The 18085-nt window shown below is 41.8% G+C and overlaps 1 protein-coding gene across 1 annotated transcript; it reads left to right on the top strand.

Annotated features, from left to right (window-relative positions):
• The first annotated feature begins 8712 nt into the window (after positions 1 to 8712).
• Positions 8713 to 16207, top strand: ttl (tubulin tyrosine ligase). Its single transcript, XM_041879690.2, has 7 exons — positions 8713 to 9800; positions 10437 to 10515; positions 10643 to 10875; positions 11142 to 11277; positions 11462 to 11731; positions 11935 to 12078; positions 14325 to 16207. Exons 1-7 carry the CDS (start codon positions 9632 to 9634, stop codon positions 14524 to 14526), a joined length of 1233 nt encoding a protein of 410 aa, XP_041735624.1. The 5' UTR covers positions 8713 to 9631; the 3' UTR covers positions 14527 to 16207.
• The last annotated feature ends 1878 nt before the right edge of the window (positions 16208 to 18085 follow it).

Here is an 18085-nt window from a genome sequence, read left to right on the forward strand (position 1 = left end):
CTCTGATCATTGGCTGATTGCTCCCAACCCATAGAAATCCTCACCCAGTTGACTACTTTAAAATGGTGGAAGCCCTCAATGGCAATTTCCATGCTAAAACGGGTTACATAGAGGTTGAGTCCTCTATCCATCTCTATGGTTTCTTCTTCGTCTTCTTCTTTGATATAATGGCGTTCGCAACAATTGGAATGTGCATGCCGCTACCTACTGTGCGGGAGTGTGTAGTCCACAGGTTGGTGGCACCTTAATTGGGGAGGACGGGCTCGTGGTAATGGCTGAAGCAGAGTTAGTGGAACGGTATCAAATACATCAAAAACATGGTTTCCAGGTATTTGATGCCATTCCGTTCGTTCCATTCCAGACATTATTATGAACCGTCCTCCCCTCAGCAGCCTCCACTGGTGTAGTCGATCACGTTACACATACTTTGTGATACAAAAAACAGAGTGCTGGCTGTGGTGAAAAGGGAAGTTACTAACCCTGCACCTATATCCCACTATCCTATAAAAACATAACGCTAAGAAGCCAACCTTACTGAATCACATATTATTCGGATCACTTTGTATTGGCCTACTACTCACAGGGAGCTGATTCCTTATCCTTGGCCCATCATCCTCTACTCTCTTCCATGCCTCAGCATACGACACCTTCTGCACTATGACCCTGACAACCTCGACCTGTCTCTCTTGCACCTGACACTTCTGATCCCCAGGGAACCCCCACAGTTGACACACAGCTTTTTCCAATGATTCTACACACTCCTTTGTCTCATGCCCTCCTGACCTGCACACTTCTTACATCAAGGAATCAGTCCTTCCTACACACTGCTGCAACATGCCCATAAGCTTGGCATACGTCAGGTCCTCACGACTCTTGTCCCTCAATGAAGCAGTGATTTGTAGATCTATGTAGCTATGCGGAGGGCTAGATGGGACTTCTGTTTAACACTTGTGTAGGATAGGTGTAAAGCACTATACTCAAATTGGGCCTAATCCTGAGCCCTCCCCTCTTACAGAGCTCAATGCAAGTCCATGGTGCCATCTGGTGGTGAAGATATAGCTAATACCAGAAAATTGCTAGTGTTCTGTGGGAATTCAAATATATTCAGTTTAAGACAACTGGGAACCACCAATACATTCGGGAACAAGAATTGGCAACATCATTAAAGTTCACAACATTGAGAAAGGACAAAAGTTTGGACAAAAGGGTAAGTTGTCTTTTCTTTTTTAGATAACTAATATACTAGTTACAGCTAACTTGCAACTCTCATCTAAAATGAGCTAGCTAACTAGCATGGATTCCATTCCAACCACATAGTTATTCTATTTGATAGAGCAACGTTGTTAGTTTCCCTAAAATTATTTCATTCTAATAGTAATATAGCCTATCATATACTTTTCTTTATTTTTACTATTTTTTTTACATTGTAGAATAACAGTGAAAACATCAAAACTATGAAATAACACATATGGAATCATGTAGGAACCAAAAAAGTGTTAAACAAATCAAAATATATTTTATATTTGAGATTCTTCAAAGTAGCCACCCTTTGCCTTGATGACAGCTTTGCACACTCTTGGCATTCTATCAACCAGCTTCACCTGGAATGCTTTTCTAACAGTCTTGAAGGAGTTCCCACATATGCTGAGCACTTGTTGGCTGCTTTTCCTTCACTCTGCAGTCCAACTCATCCCAAACCATCTCAATTGGGTTGAGGTCGGGTGATTGTGGAGGCCAGGTCATCTGATGCAGCACTCCATCACTCTCCATCTTGGTCAAATAGCCCTTACACAGCCTGGAGGTGTGTTGGGTCATTGTCCTGTTGAAAAACAAATGATAGTCCCACTAAGCGCAAACCAGATGGGATTGTGTAACGCTGCAGAATGCTGTGGTAGCCATGCTGGTTAAGTGTGCCTTGAATTCTAAATAAATCACTGACAGTGTCACCAGCAAAGCACCCCCACACCATCACACCTCCTCCTCCATGCTTCACGGTGGGAACCACACATGCGGAGATCATCTGTTCACCTACTCTGCGTCTCACAAAGACACATCGGTTGGAACCAAAAATCTCACATTTGGACTCATCAGTCCAAAGGACAGATTTCCACACATCTAATGTCCATTGCTTGTGTTTCTAGGCTGAAGCAAGTCTCTTCTTATTGGTGTCCTTTAGTAGTGGTTTCTTTGCAGCAATTCGACCATGAAGGGCTGATTTACGCAGTCTCCTCTGAACAGTTGATGTTGAGATGTGTCTGTTACTTGAACTCTGTGAAGCATTTCTTTGGGCTGGTAACTCTATTGAACTTATCCTCTGCAGCAGACATAACTCTGGGTCTTCCATTCCTGTGGCGGTCCTCATGAGAGCCTGTTTCATCATAGCGCTTGATGGTTTTTGCGACTGCACTTGAAGAAACTTTAAAAGTTCTTGAAATGTTCCGTATTGACTGACCTTCATCTCTTAAAGTAATGATGGACTGTCGTTTCTCTTTGCTTATTTGAGCTGTTCTTGCCATAATATGGACTTGGTCTTTTACCAAATAAGGCTATCTTCTGCATATCATACCCATCATCATACCCATAAAACCTAACGGCCAAACACGGAAATGTTTCCAATTGTCTTTCCACCATTCATTTTTTACATAGTGATTTTTAGAAACATTTCAAATTATGTACAGTATGTGTTTGGTGTAATTCTCTCTCGGACATGGTGAGTTTTATCAATATATTCGCCTTAATTTACCCTCCAAAGTTTGAAAAGCTAATTAGCAACAGAGAAGACCTCAGCAAGACTACAAATTCCTGCAGGAAGCTCCTGCATGTCATCTCTAGCTGACACTGTCAGCTACCGTTCACCAGTGCGATCAGAGACCTGTGCCTAATCCATGTTGAATCCATGTGCTGTATTGAAATGAATACTTTTAGATTTGTGTGTATTGTTGTGAATTGTTATACTACTGCACTGTTGGAGCTAGGAACACAAGCATTTCGCTACATGTAGCATTTCAGTACCTGCAGTAACATCTGCTAAATATGTGTATGTGACCAATACAATTTGATTTGATTTGATTACATCCCATTTCTCTGTCTTGGCTAGCCACTGACTACACTATAACTAGTTAGCAGAGCAGTAGATCAAAAAAATAATTTTGTGTTACTTAGCCTAGATAATTGTTTGTAGAGTATGTTGACTTTGTCTATTTCAGACCTTATGGCATTTTTCAAGGATGAGCATAAGAGCATTAAAAGTGGAGAAGACCACTAAAAGTGCAGCTATAGTGAGGGGCAATTTACCGGTTTGGTCAGGGCCAGCATGAGGGATACATTTATCCTGTGTCGGTGAGTGCAACTATTAAGTTAAGCTTGAGCATCTTAGCAATACAATGTGTTCTATACAGCTGTCAACATTCTACAAGGAAAGAGCCACTTAAACCTACAGTATTTTGGGTTAAGACAAGTTACTATGAGTAAGGGCAAACATCATGATAAACTTGCAAGCTAAGTTTGAATAAGACATCGATTATCACTTTGCATTTAGAATGATTGGTTTTATTATAGCTAACAAATAACAAAATAATTGATGATCACTAGATACAAGACATGCATCTCTCGTCTGCCCCTGCAAGCCGGTTGGTTGAATTTGTGGCTGTGGTAACTAGTGACGACTGCTTTTGTACTAGTCGGAACTAGGAAGCTCTGAAATGTTCGACTTGCTAACTGCTTGTAGTTATACAAGTGCCGCGTTCAACGAATCAGCAAGTCGGACATTTCAGAGTTTCCTGGTTCAGCTAGAACAATGAGACAGATATTTCACCGGATGTATAAATGTGAAGAATCCGCTTGGCATTTCCACTCACTACCAAATATGAGGAAGCCCACTGGCGGAGTGGGAGAAGATGGAACGATATGGATTTTGGCCGATATTCTGCTAACTTTGTCATCGATGAAACATTTGATCTCAATAGAGTTTTCTGTTCCTAAAATGTGAATATGTTATGAACAGAGTGGACAAAGTTTTGTAGACTTTACCCTTTGCAAAAGTTTTTAAAAATCGCGTTGTTTTTGAGGCGAATTTAGTTATTGCACACGCGCACTTCAGAGTAGGCGTTCCCTAACGGAAATATGCAGATGTCTGCTAAAACCCGCCAATAGGATCTCGCTAGCTCGTGGTTTGCTCTGCCCACCTCCTTGCTTGTTCTGCCCAATATTACTAATTTGTTCCCGTTGGAAACGACAGGCTGTGGTCTATCTTGGTTTAGTTAGAAAAAAATATTTGGCATTAGCTAGCAAACGTTGCCATGACATCGGCCATGTTCGAGAGGATCAAAACTGCAACGTATCATGGGTAAACTGTGACTGATTGACTGATCTACAAATAATAATGAGTCGTTATTAGTCCCGTGTAGCTCAGTTGGTAGAGCATGGCGCTTGCAACGCCAGGGTTGTGGGTTCTATTCCCACGGGGGGCCAGTATGAAAAAAAAAGTGATGCACTAACTGTAAGTCGCTCTGGATAAGAGTGTCTGCTAAATGACTAAATCTTTTTCGTGAAAGTATGCCTTAACTTCTTTGAAGAACTAGTACAATTATTTAGTCAGACAGCTCTGCAGCTAGCCTAGCTAAATAGGATGATTAAAGACAGAACAGTATGGGGAGTACAGAGATAACGTTGTCTGGCTTTTTGTTAGCTAGCCTTAGCAGAGATGAGATGATCAAAACTACTGTATAATAACTCTAGCTCTTAAATGGTTTTCCTAAAAATTCTATTTTTTACAATCACATTTTAATATTTCAATTTCCATCATGAAAAATGTATTGTAATGTTTCAAGTGTTCTGTATTCTATTTATGTCAAGTAAATATTTTAAATGAGTGTTTTGCAATTATTAGTAATGTAAATTCAGCATTTCTTCAGTTTTATCTGTGAGCAAGAATAAATAAACTCAAACTAATATACACAACTGAAATATTTTATTATTTCATAGTAATGTCCTATTTTTCTATTGATGTCTACCCAATGTGGACCTGACAGAGACAATGGAATATTTTCAATGTTTTGGCAATTGAATGTTCACTATTTTTGGCTTTGGAATTTCCATTATAAAGGAGAAAAAAAAGTATGTTAATGTCATTCTTTCATAATGCATTTAACATTTAAAAAAATTATCAAAATCGAAAACCTTGACCGAACAACCTAGAAAAGCACTAATCGCTCAGCATTATTTACGAAAATGTAACGTTAGACGTTAATGCCGTAGTTGTACATTTATGTGAAAATCACTTCAATAAATGTGCTTTAGCTGTCAACCTGGCCTGGCTAAACTATCTAGCTACTTCCCTCCAGTGGCGGCTCCTGAAAAAATTCTCAGGAGGGGCAATTTTTCTGATGATTTAGGTGACCTACACACATTTAAAAAAAGATATGTCCAGCAACAACATGAAGACAGGGGCAGCATATAAGTCAATACCAGAAGCATTTATTGACTGATCTCAAAAGTGTTGGCTTACCAGGGTTGGTGGAGCCCTCAGTTTCATCTTTGCCTCGCAAAGCTAACTCAAAAACTCCATAAAACTTCACACACTGGATTAGCCGGCTGAGGATGTGGCGGTTCTTGCTAATGTCGTAGTAAATATATTTGTTATAGTGAATATGGAATATGATATGTTGAGTAAAATGTTGTGCTAAGATCTATTTAGGTCAGGAGCTGGTTATAAGTTATGTTCCTATCCAATAACAATGGACAAAAGGGTCCTATCTTGTCAGCCTTGTCAGCAGGTGGCCAAGGACAACACCCACGCCATAGGCCTCTCAGTTCTTCCAACTCACGAGTTCTTGCTCTGAGGACACACACACACACAAACACACACACACACACACACACATCATCACTGTTAAACACACACACACACACACATCATCACTGTTAAACACACACACACACACACACACACACACAAAAATCCCCTCTCTTAGGCTGAACATTTGAAGACAGAGAACCCGACTCAGAGCCAATGCAACAGTGACAGTAGCCTGGAGGGGACCTCGCCCAACTCATCAGGACCAATCAGAAGATCAGAACTACTAGATTGAACCTACTTCATTTATTGCATAAAATGTCTGCACACAATGTTTCGGGGCTCTCTTCAGATAATAATAATAATAATAATAATATGCCATTTAGCAGACGCTTTTATCCAAAGCGACTTACAGTCATGCGTGCATACATTTTTGTGTATGGGTGGTCCCGGGATCGAACCCACTACCTTGGCGTTACAAGCACCATGCTCTACCAGCTGAGCTACAGAAAGTGGATACTCATGGATGCGCATTGCAATTGTAAAATGTCAACACAATTGGAGACACCACGTCATTTTTGGAGACATGTTATTGACAGTAAACTATTGTAGATGTGACTGCTAACTAAATAAAACATTTTAGCTGGCTAGCTAATCATCTTAGCTAAATGTGGGGCAAACAATTCAGTTATTTACCGTTAATTTGAGGGATTGGGGTGAAAGAAATCGAGTTACATAGTGATACTTTACGATATACTGTATTGACAATATCGCAATATTTTAGCGCTAGTTGGCTGTACCTGCACCAAAACACCATTATTGTTCCTTCATAGCTTGTTCTCAATCTTTTCACATTGGGAGCCAATTTGTTTTCAGCACTTTTATTTCCATGACTGATCAAAACTCGTTCTCATGGCTTTCTGATCCCTCTGCAACAGACATATGGTGCGCAATAAAATCACAGTATCGAATCGCAATACGTATAGAATCATGAGACTCGCAATGCTGATGCATATATCTTATCGTGAGGTTCCTGGCAATTCCCAGCCCAAGTTCATTTGCCACAACAAATCTCTTCGCTAGCAAACGCAATGTGTCTCCAGCAATGTTTACTTTTTTGACGTTCTATGGCATCTCCACTTTCCAAGCATATATGACCACATGTAATATTTTGGTAAGTGATGCAAATAGTGAACTATGTAGGGCCAGGATGTAAAATATATGTAGCTGCAGCAATTTCTCTTATCTGATATGGTAAGTAATGGGGCTTGATTTATAGCTCCCTAAGAGTTTGACGAACGGGTCCGTGAACGCGATTGCAGATATCTTTACCTCTGAATAAACTGCCTTATATTATACAATTATCCACCTTGTCCAAAAGTCTCTACTTTTTCTCCGTTCTCCAGTAAACTTGTTTTATCAACAATAGTAAGGTTCAATGACACAGAAAGCAGTTCAATGTCGGGGTACAGTCGCTCTCTTACCAGGATCGCGGTCCGCTCTGACCAGGGTGAAGGTGGCCGGCTCCACCTCTCTGCCAGCAGCGTTTTCATTATTTAGTCCGTTCGTAGCGGGTATGTACACGATCAACAAGATCAGTCCAAAACCGAAGATCAGTCCAAAGCAGAATGTTTGCAGAATGTTTGTAAACTAAGTCTACAAATTAAAAACATAAAATAACGCCACACTGCAGGTCGCAACATAGACGCTGATAGCCGCCATTGTCTTAGTTACGTTCAACGTTACGTCACGTATGACGAAAGCGCGTAAGTGCATGCACACAGACACCCATAGAGAATGTATTGAAAGCTTTGAAATGTGAAAAAAATAGATTTTACATGACAGGCTATGAGAGACTTCTGGGCGATTTTCAACCTGACTGAAATCGCCCAAAAAACGGGCGGGGCCATTTGAAGCACGACTTTAGCCTGATTTGACATTTAGTGGCTGGCAGATCAGACGTGAACACTGATAACTGCTGTTGCCGTGATATAATTTTTTATAAATTTATTAATATTTTTTTTTTTTTTTTTTTTTTTTTTATAATTGATTAGAAAAAAAATCCCTTCCTTTTCCCGTTTGGCAGTGCGTCGCCCATATCGCCCTATTGAACAAGCCGTCCCTGCTTCCCTCTCTTTACTGCGGCAAGCGGAGCGAAGGACACTGTGCCCAGTGTTGTTGTGTTGCCGGCTTGCAGCGCAAACTCTCCCAATTGAGCGGTGTAGACTGTATCACGTGACATCCATATGGTTACTACCAATATTAGCCTACAAGTTATTTCTCGTGTAGACTGCAATTGGAGATGGTGACCAAATCCAGATGGTGAACATCACTTTATTTTACAGGTTTTAACTAGAACCATATTGTTGTTGTGGCCAGCATATAAACTAACTGGGAAGGGCTCATCAGGACACTGCTGGTGTGGGAATCCATGGAACGGAGTCAAACACATGGTTTCCATATGTTTCATGTGTTTGATACCGTTCAATTGATTCCATTCCAGCCATTACAATGAGCCTGTCCTCCTATTGCTTTTTCAATAAACATTGATTGTTGTCAACAATCTAAGCCAACCCTGTCTGTTTTGCCCCATAGTTGCGCACACGTCGGTTTTGTTGTTTAACAACCCCACGGGGGGTCAGTATGAAAAATGTATGGACTCACTCATTGTAAGTCGCTCTGGATAAGAGCGTCTGTTAAATGACTAAAATGTCAAAAACCTGTCTATAGCTCAGTGGTCTCACTTTCCACACTGGACTCTCAGCTGCGCGACACATCAACAATTTGGGCAGGGCTGTCCATATAGATACTGAGCGCGAGGACCCTTTTAAGAAGGGGCGTCCGCACCGGGATATCGGGGATATGCAGGATATCAACATTTCCGTTATACCGAAATTGCCGATGTTATGAATTGCTATGCCATTACGATGAGGAAATATACCGTTGAATTTTTAAAAAAACATTTAACTGTTGCTTTTTACTCTGCAGAAGGTATTTCATTTGATCACCTTAAGTGAGGTACCAGAATATAAAGACTACAATAACCACAACTGGGGACTCGGAAGTCTCCAATTTACTCCAGCGCGTTCAAGACCACTGGGAACTCGGGGGAAAAAAACGAGCTCCGTCTGGGAACAATCGTTTTGAACCGTCATCGAAGTCGGATTTCCAATTTAAAAAATCGGGCATCTCTCTAGAGCTCCGTATTTCCGACCTGAACATCACTGACGTCATGATTTTAGCTCTTATTTTTCGAGTTCCGAGTTGTCGTGAAAGCTCCTTAACATAACCGTTACAGGAACATTTTAATTTCTTATCATTGGTCGTTTTTTTCCCTCCCAAGTTAAACAACAAATATCTTAGGAAAGTAGCAGTTTACATAGATAACCATTTAAACAACAATTAAGAAATATATTCAGCTACCAGGAAACGACAGCAAGTTAGCTAGCAACGTAACATTAGCTAGCAAGCCAGAGAGGACAAGCCAGAGGATCTCAGCCAGAGGTCCTCAGCCAGACGTGGGACCAAGTAACGTTACGTTAGTCAGTCACACCCTAATCTGGGCACCCATGGCTGAAATGTAACGTTAGACCAGAGTCATGCAACATGAAGTAGTTAGGACTTTTGTGATCATGAAAGACATTCACTAGCAACAAGAACACGCGAAGCACTTTTTTTCAGAACCTGGATATGACTGTCTCATCATCATGCCACAGACACAGCCGTCCGCGAGATAGCGCTTGCCAGCCAGTCTGCTAAATTCACTAGCTACACCTGCGCTAGCTAGCTAATAATTCGTTTTGTTGTGTGCTTTTGCACATATAATATTGTTGTAATATGAATGCACCGATGTATACATTTGTCGCAAGAGACGACAACAGCACCATTTATGCTGAAGTTTCCAAAATTCTCGTCGCAACTGGACAATGGAAGAGACTGAAAAGGGATAATCCCCGATTCAATTTGATGTTCGGCGAACGGAACAGACTGCCATTTGGACGGCTTGGTAAGAGTAGCACTTTTGGCATACTCAGTAAATAGTCTTGCATGGCTTTGAATACCTTTTGTTGGAGTATCAATATTCTTGTTCTCACCCTCAAGTTGAACCCATGAATTGTGTCGCATGAAACAGCTTATGTAGACCTCTGATGGAGGCCCATAGTTGATACACACACTCCACCAGTGCTATTATGGCACTCACTGCATCGATCCCAGCCTCCTTCTTGGGAGTCTAAGGTGGACAGCTGCATTTTCTGCATTATGCAATGTATAAGAAAGTTACTCCCTTATACCACTGATAATGTTCCTTAATTATTGATTCGTGGCCCACCCCTGTTTCACTTTATGATTCATATTTTGGGCTTGACTATCCTGGAGCCTATAGTCTAGACTCTATTGGCTACTTCGTTTACAACATTTAAACCTTATCCTGGTGACATCACTGTATCCACATGCATCCTTGGTCACTGAATCACATCCTCTGCGGATGAGTAAGAGGATGCCACAAGTAGGCCCTATTGGACACGTTGAAGTTTGACCACAGAGAGGGAAAAGGACCAGACACATGCAAAATGCTTTCCTGTGTTTACTCCACCCTATTGTCATCAATTTTTTTTTGCATGTGTTTGTTTATCCTCCATAGGTCATGAGCCAGGACTGATGCAATTAGTGAATTATTACAGAGGAGCAGACAAGTTGTGCCGCAAAGCATCTTTAGTCAAGTAGGTATTTGAACTTTGGTATTGAAAAGGTTTGTGTAATAATGTTCACTCTGATACTGTACTTTTCACTGTAATTCACACTGATGCTGTAAATATCATCAATATTGTCTTTCTTTACATTGTGCAGGTTAATCAAGACTAGCCCAGAGCTTCCAGACCCCAGCAACTGGTTGCCTGAATCCTACATCATCTATCCTACTAACCTCAACACCCCCGTTGCTCCTGCAAAGAATGGCATCAGCCACCTGAAAAGTAACCCCAAGACAGATGAAAGAGAAGTTTTCCTGGCCTCTTATCACTCAAGGAAGGAAAGTGGAGAGGGAACAGTGTGGATCGCCAAGTCATCTTCTGGAGCAAAAGGTACATCCCAATCATCACGTCTGAAGGCTTGGGTTTCTATTGACGGCTGGTACTGCTAGATACTGTTTTACTGTAGTCATTGGGCACTATGGGGGAAATATGATAGTATTGTTGCCTAAAGAATCTCTCTTTTTAAGCTAATGGTTGCCTCATGTTTTTGGAAGTTTCCTTGGACTACCCAGGGAGTTACAAACTCTTTGTTGGCAAAATATGTTTACCAAGGATTGTATACAAAGATGAGGCTTGGCTTGGTTTTCTTGTTCCAGGTGCTGGAATTTTGATATCCCACGATGCAAATCAATTGCTGGAGTTCATTGATAATCAAGGGCAGGTTCATGTCATTCAGAAGTACCTAGAAAGACCACTACTGCTGCAACCTGGCAACCGTAAATTTGACATCAGGTAAGCAGCTGATACTAATATTTTTGTGAGTGATTGCACATCTAGTGTGTTTATTACATATTTCTTACCAACAAAATAACATATAGCCTTATAATACACAATTCAGGAATAGTAACAGAAGCAATGTTATCGCTGGTGTTTTGCCCAGTAGTCTCTGACTCTGCGGGTTTGCTGTTGTTCTTAGGAGCTGGGTGCTCGTGGACCATCAGTACAACATCTACCTTTACCGGGAGGGTGTGCTGCGGACGGCGTCAGAGCCCTACAACAGCTCCAACTTCCAGGACATGACCAGCCACCTGACTAACCACTGCATCCAGAAAGAGCACTCACAGAACTACGGCCGCTACGAGGAGGGCAACGAGATGTTCTTCGACGAGTTCCGGCAGTACCTGCTGAGCACCCACAACGTAGCACTGGAGACCAGCGTTTTACCTCAGATCAAGCAGATCATAAGGTAGCTACTTATTTTCCTGTCCTATGCTGTGATGTTTGTGTTTACTTAATTGAAGATGGAAAGATACCCTTTTTTGTCAGATGACCTTGCAAATATGACCTTTCCCTAACATACATAGTTCTACAAATAGCTATGTACAGGGATTTGCTACACAACTACTCTACTTAGACTCCTGACAATGGTGGTTCTGTCTGGTCTCCTAGGAGCTGTTTGACATGCATTGAGCCAGCCATCAGCACTAGGCACTTGTCCTATCAGAGCTTCCAGCTCTTTGGATTTGACTTCATGGTGGACGAGAGCTTCAAGGTGTGGCTGATCGAGATCAATGGAGCTCCGGCCTGCGCACAGTCAGTACTATTTTATGTCCTTCTCCTCCCAGTGGTCATATACATATACAGTGCATTTGGAAAGTTTTCAGACCCCTTCCCTTTTTCCACATTTTGTTACGTTACAGCCTTATTCTAAAATTGATGAAATGTTTTTTTTCCCTCCTCAATCTACACACAATACCCCATAACGACAAAGCGAAAACAGGTTGTTAGACATTTTTGCAAGTGTATTACAAATAAACAACAGAAATACCTTATTTACATAAGTATTCGGACCATTTGCTATGAGACTCGAAATTGAGCTCAGGTGCATCCTGTTTCCATTGATCATCCTTAGATGTTTCTACAACTTGATTGGAGTCCACCTGTGGTAAATTCAATTGATTGGACATGATTTGGAAAGGCACACACCTGTCTATATAAGGTCCCACAGTGCATGTCAGAGCAAAAACCAAGCCATGAGGTCGAAGGAATTGTCCGTAGAGCTCCGAGGGAGGATTGTGTCGAGGCACAGATCTGGGGAAGGGCACCAAAAAATGTCTGCAGCATTGAAGGTCCCCAGGAACATAGTGGCCTCCATCATTCTTAAATGGAAGAAGTTTGGAACCACCAAGACTCTTCCTACAGCTGGCCGCCCGGCCAAACTGAGCAATCAGGGGAGAAGGGCCTTGGTCAGGGAGGTGACCAAGAACCCGATGTCACTCTGACAGAGCTCCAGATTTGCTCTGTGGAGATGGGAGAACCTTCCAGAAGGACAACCATCTCTGCACCACTCCACCAATCAGGCCTTTATGGTAGAGTGGCCAGACAGAAGCCACTCCTCAGTAAAAGGCATATGACAGCCCGCTTGGAATTTGCCAAAAGGCACCTAAAGGACTCTCAGACCATGAGAAACAATATTCTCTGGTCTGATGAAACAAAGATTGAACTCTTTGGCCTGAATGCCAAGCGTCACGTCTGGAGGAAACTCGGACCATCCCTACGGTGAAGCACGGTGGTGGCAGCATAATGCTGTGGGGATTATCTTCAGCGGCAGGGACTGGGAGACTAGTCAGGATCGAGGGAAAGATGAACGGAGCAAAGTACAGAGAGATCCTTGATGAAAACCTGCTCCAGAGCGCTCAGCACCTCAGACTCTGGCAAAGGTTCACCTTCCAGCAGGACAACGACCCTAAGCACACAGCCAAGACAACGCAGGAGTGGCTTCGGGACAAGTCTCTGAATGTCCTTGAGTGGCCCAGCCAGAGCCCGGACTTGAACACGATCGAACATCTCTGCAGAGACCTGAAAATAGCTGTGCAGCGACGCTCCCCATCCAACCTGACAGAGCTTGAGAGGATCTGCAGAGAAGAATGGGAGAAACTCCTCAAATACAGGTTTGCCAAGCTTGTAGCATCATACCCAAGAAGACTTCACGCTGTATTCGCTGCCAAAGGTTCTTCAACAAAGTACTGAGTAAAGGGTCTGAATACTATCTAAATGTGATATTTCAGATTTTTATTTAAAATAAATGTACAACAAATTATAAAAACCTGTTTTTGCTTCGTCATTATGGGGTATTGTGTGTAGATTGATGAGGGGGAAAAAACGATTTAATCCATTTTAGAATAAGGCTGTAACGTAACAAAATGTGGAAAAAATCAAGGGGTCTGAACAATTTGCGAATGTACTGTATTTATAGCCTATTTCTACCTGCTGTCTCTATCTTCCTCTTCATCATCTTCCTCTTGCCTGCACTCAGTTGGTTCATCCTCTCTTTACGTCTGTTATACTGTTGCAGGTTTTTCATGACATTTTATTCATACCATTTTTGTTCAACTCTTATTTTCACAAAAGGGCCTACACCTTACTTCCCCTTTTATTATTTTTCCATTACATTTTGCATTCAGAGTAAAGGGCCTCACTCCCAAATTAAAGTGTGAGACAATGTGATTTAATTATTTGCCATTTATCTCAAATGAGCCCTGAGTCCTGTGCATGGCGTGTGCTCTGTTCTACTCAGACCGACCGGCAGTTATTTATTTGTTAGTTCACGCTAGTTTAAGTTATTTTGAAAATGTTTGTTTCATTGTCCAAAGCTGAGAGGGCTATGATAACCTCCCATGTTAGGCTTAATTAATGTTTTGTCTTTGGATCGCTGACTTCCTGGTGAACCTAAATGTGCTTGTAAAATTGTCCTTTGAATCATTCATTCTTCCCGGTATAATCTAAGCCTGATTTAAGGGGCATCTTATTAATTGCACTGTTATCTCTCCTTCCTCTAGGAAACTCTACCCGGAGCTATGCCAAGGGATCGTGGACGTAGCCATCTCCAGTGTCTTCCCACTGAACAATGATTCCGAACCACGATCATCTTCCTCCTCCCCCGCTCCTTACTCCTCCCCCTCCTTTTCCACTCTTACCTCATCCTGTTCCTCTCCGAAACTGAGAGGACCCCTCCACGTGGGCCCATTCACCCGATTGTAAGTCCCTCCTCCTCTGCTTCAAAAGTTCCAACCTCCGCCCTCTGCTCCTCACTCCTACGCTTTTCCCGAGATGTCCCACAGGCCAGGAAGCTTTGCCATCTCATTGGTTCTTGCATGGCAAGTTTTGTCTCGAAGGGGATTACCCTTGTGATTGACTGAAGATTGTGTTACTTTCTCGTATGTGCTACCACAGTCTTCTCTCCCATACCCCACAGCGGAAGTGCATTTCAGAGGAAAGCCTGAACAGGCATGCAGTATATGAATGTGTGGAGACTTGGTGAATGTTCGGATGGTGATGATGATTAAGATAAATGGGCGACAGACTGACTGATGACGTATTTGGGGGTCCCAGAACAAGAATAGATGCCCTTGTGATCCCGTGCTGCCACTGAGGCGCCCCTAGACTGTGTATGGACGACCTCTGAAGATGGAGGGGACGCTTCACTTATTATACAGACTTTAGTGCCTTACATCTCCACCCATACCCCCTTAAAGATGCAACCTGTCGATTTAGCATAGCGCCTCTGCTACTGTGTGTGTTATGTGAGCCTGTGTATTGTCGGTCAGGCAAGTGTGTATGTCTGTGTGGGCTAGTTTCTTTCTCTGGGTTTGGAGATTTTTGGATTTTATCCACAAAAGTTAGCATTGTGAGGGGAAAAAACGTTGATTACAGGCATACTTCATATCATGGTTATTCACAAAGCCCCAGAGAGTTTTGTACTGTAATTTAAAAGAGGATTAAATCAGAAATTAGGCTACATTTTATTGCTACTGAAATTGTATTATAGCTATTTGATAGCTATTATTCCATGCACGCTGTGTAGTGTTAGGTCTTCAATTTTTGACAGACTTTTATTCAAGTTCATTTAGTCAGTGTTGTTTAAGTCTGTTGTTCATTCACACTGTATAAGAAAAGATTCCTAGACAGATGACTCCTTTTTCTCTGTCAACAAAGAGCATTTGTGGAATGACTAGAGATAAACCTCCCCTGTTAATTTGAGACTAGCTTTGCAACTTCAGAACATTTCAACCCATTTGAACCTTCTAAAGGTTACGCATGGGGATCTCCACTACAGCTGTAGATCCATTTTTGTTTGTGATTTTAAGAGAGATTGCATGTTGGTGTGGAAGCATGTTACAGTGTCTGTTGTGTGTCCTAATGCAAGTAGGCCCACTCTCCCCTTTTGCCTCTAATACTGAGAGTTCTTAGCCAAGAGCTGCCTTTAAAATGGTCTGTTTCATAGAAAGTGAATGTCTTGTTAGTTTTTGCTTGCTTCCTTAAAACCTGTAGTAAATGTAGTAGCTTCAACCCCACAAACTACTTTGTCAATGTAAGTTTTTATTTTTATTTTTAAAGTATTTTTAGACTACTAATGCTGTCGGTTATGGTGTTGCACAGCTTCCATGATATTACGTGGAGTTGTGATACCTGCATGCTAAAAAGTAGTTTTCCCTGCCCTTGTCTGTTTGTGTTAAACTGTAATATTCAGTGTTGACCACCTGACCACATTCAGTTTACAGAGGCTTTGTAGCATTATCACCCACAGTTAACTCTTAGATTAAGTTACTTTGGCATATGTTAAACTTTGTTTTAAGAATGAGTTAGTCCTTTAAAGGGGCAATCCGCAGTTGAAACAATAACAAAGCGCTTCTGTTTCAGTAAAAAGCTAAGGGATGGGGCTGGAAAAATGTAACTACTCTCAAATTCATAGACTGAGCTATGGATGCAAGGACTGACCATCCATGATATCAACATTATAGTTTTTACCATGTTTTGAGGCTATATAGGCTTTTGTTTGTTTACATTTACTTTGTTTACAAATATTGGAGTAAACCAAGCTTATACACTACATGACCAAAAGTATGTGGACACCTGCTCGTCAAACATCTCATTCCAAAATCATGGCCATTAATATGGAGTTGGTCCCGCCTTTGCTGCTATAACAGCCTCCACTCTTGTGGGAAGGCTTTCCACTAGATGTTGGAACATTGCTGCTGGGACTTGCTTCCATTCAGCCACAAGAGCATTAGTGTGGTCAGGCACTGATGTTGGGAAATTAGTCGGTGTACCAATTCATCCCAAAGGTGTGCGATGGGGTTGATGTCAGGGCTCTGTGCAGGCCAGTCAAGTTCTTTCACACCGATCTCGACAAAACATTTCTGTATGAACCTTGCTTTGTGCACAGGGGCATTGTCATGCTGAAACAGGAAAGGGCCTTCCCCAAACCATTGCCACAAAGTTGGAAGCACAGAATTGTCAAGAATGTAATTGTATGCTGTAGCATTAAGATTTCCCTTCACTGGAACTATGGGGCCTAGCCTGAACTATGAAAAACAGCCCCAGACCATTATTCCTCGTCCACCAAACTTTACAGTTGGCATTATGCATTTGGGCAGGTAGCGTTCTCCTGGCATCCGCCAAACCCAGATTCGTCTGTTGGACTGCCAGATGGTCAAGCGTGATTTTTCACTCCAGAGAACACGTTTCCACTGCTCCAGAGTCCAATGGCGGCGAGCTTTACACCACTCCAGCCAACGCTTGGCATTGCGCATGGTGATCTTAGGCTTGTGTACGGCTGCTCTGCCATGGAAACCCATTTCATGAAGCTCCCAATGAACAGTTATTGTGCTGACGTTGCTTCCAGAGGCAGTTTGGAACTCGGTAGTATGTGTTGCATCCGAGGTACAGACGATTTTTACACGCTTCAGCATTCGGCGGGCCCGTTCTGTGTGCTTGTGTGGCCTACCACTTCAAGGCTGAGGCATTGTTGCTCTTAGACGTTTCCACTTCACAATAACAACACTTACAGTTGACCGGGGCAGCTCTAGCAGGGCAGACATTTTACGAACTGACTTATTGGAAAGGTGGCATGCTATGACGGTGCCACGTTGAAAGTCACTGAGCTCTTCAGTAAGGCCATTCTACTGCCAATGTTTGTCTATGGAGATTGCATGGCTGTGTGCTCAATTTTATACACCTGTCAGCAACGAATGTGGCTGAAATAGCAAAGTCCACTAATTTGAAGGGGTGTACACATACTTCTGTATATATAGTGTATTTTGGGTTCTGATGGGGTACGGCAGTTGAGCTAAGCTCATGAGGCATGTACAAGTTATATTATTCAAAAATCAATGGGTACAACTGCAGATTGCCCCTTTAACCACTACCTCTTCTCTTCATTATCACACATTTTCAAATATTGTAGTTGAGGTTATGCTTCAACATGTTTTGAGTGAAACACCACTTAAGGGACAACATTGGCACATATATTTTAATCACTATCTTATGTTTACAAGATTGTTATGGGGAATGAAGTACGGACAAGTGAAAAACTGCTAAAATATAATCTATTTGATATGCAAATGGTCAAAGCATACAATGGCTATTCATTATATTATAAAGTATTTGCGGTTGAATGTTCGGTTAGATTGTATATCAGAGGGGCATAAAAAGGGTTTTGTTTCTAGATTATTATTTTTGTATTTTTTTAAAGAGCTAAACTGTATTATTCAACACATTGGAAATCATCCAATGACAATTATCAGTATTATTATCAAAA

The sequence above is a fragment of the Coregonus clupeaformis genome, chromosome 1, assembly GCF_020615455.1.
Source record: "Coregonus clupeaformis isolate EN_2021a chromosome 1, ASM2061545v1, whole genome shotgun sequence".
Classification (NCBI taxonomy): domain Eukaryota; kingdom Metazoa; phylum Chordata; class Actinopteri; order Salmoniformes; family Salmonidae; genus Coregonus; species Coregonus clupeaformis.

Bases quoted from the DNA above. Each gene is read 5' to 3' on its own strand.
- ttl (XM_041879690.2), top strand. From the start codon at position 9,632: ATGAATGCACCGATGTATACATTTGTCGCAAGAGACGACAACAGCACC. The intron at 11,278-11,461 runs GTAAGCAGCTGA...TGTTGTTCTTAG, and splicing joins AACCGTAAATTTGACATCAG to GAGCTGGGTGCTCGTGGACC. The intron at 12,079-14,324 runs GTCAGTACTATT...TCCTTCCTCTAG, and splicing joins GGAGCTCCGGCCTGCGCACA to GAAACTCTACCCGGAGCTAT.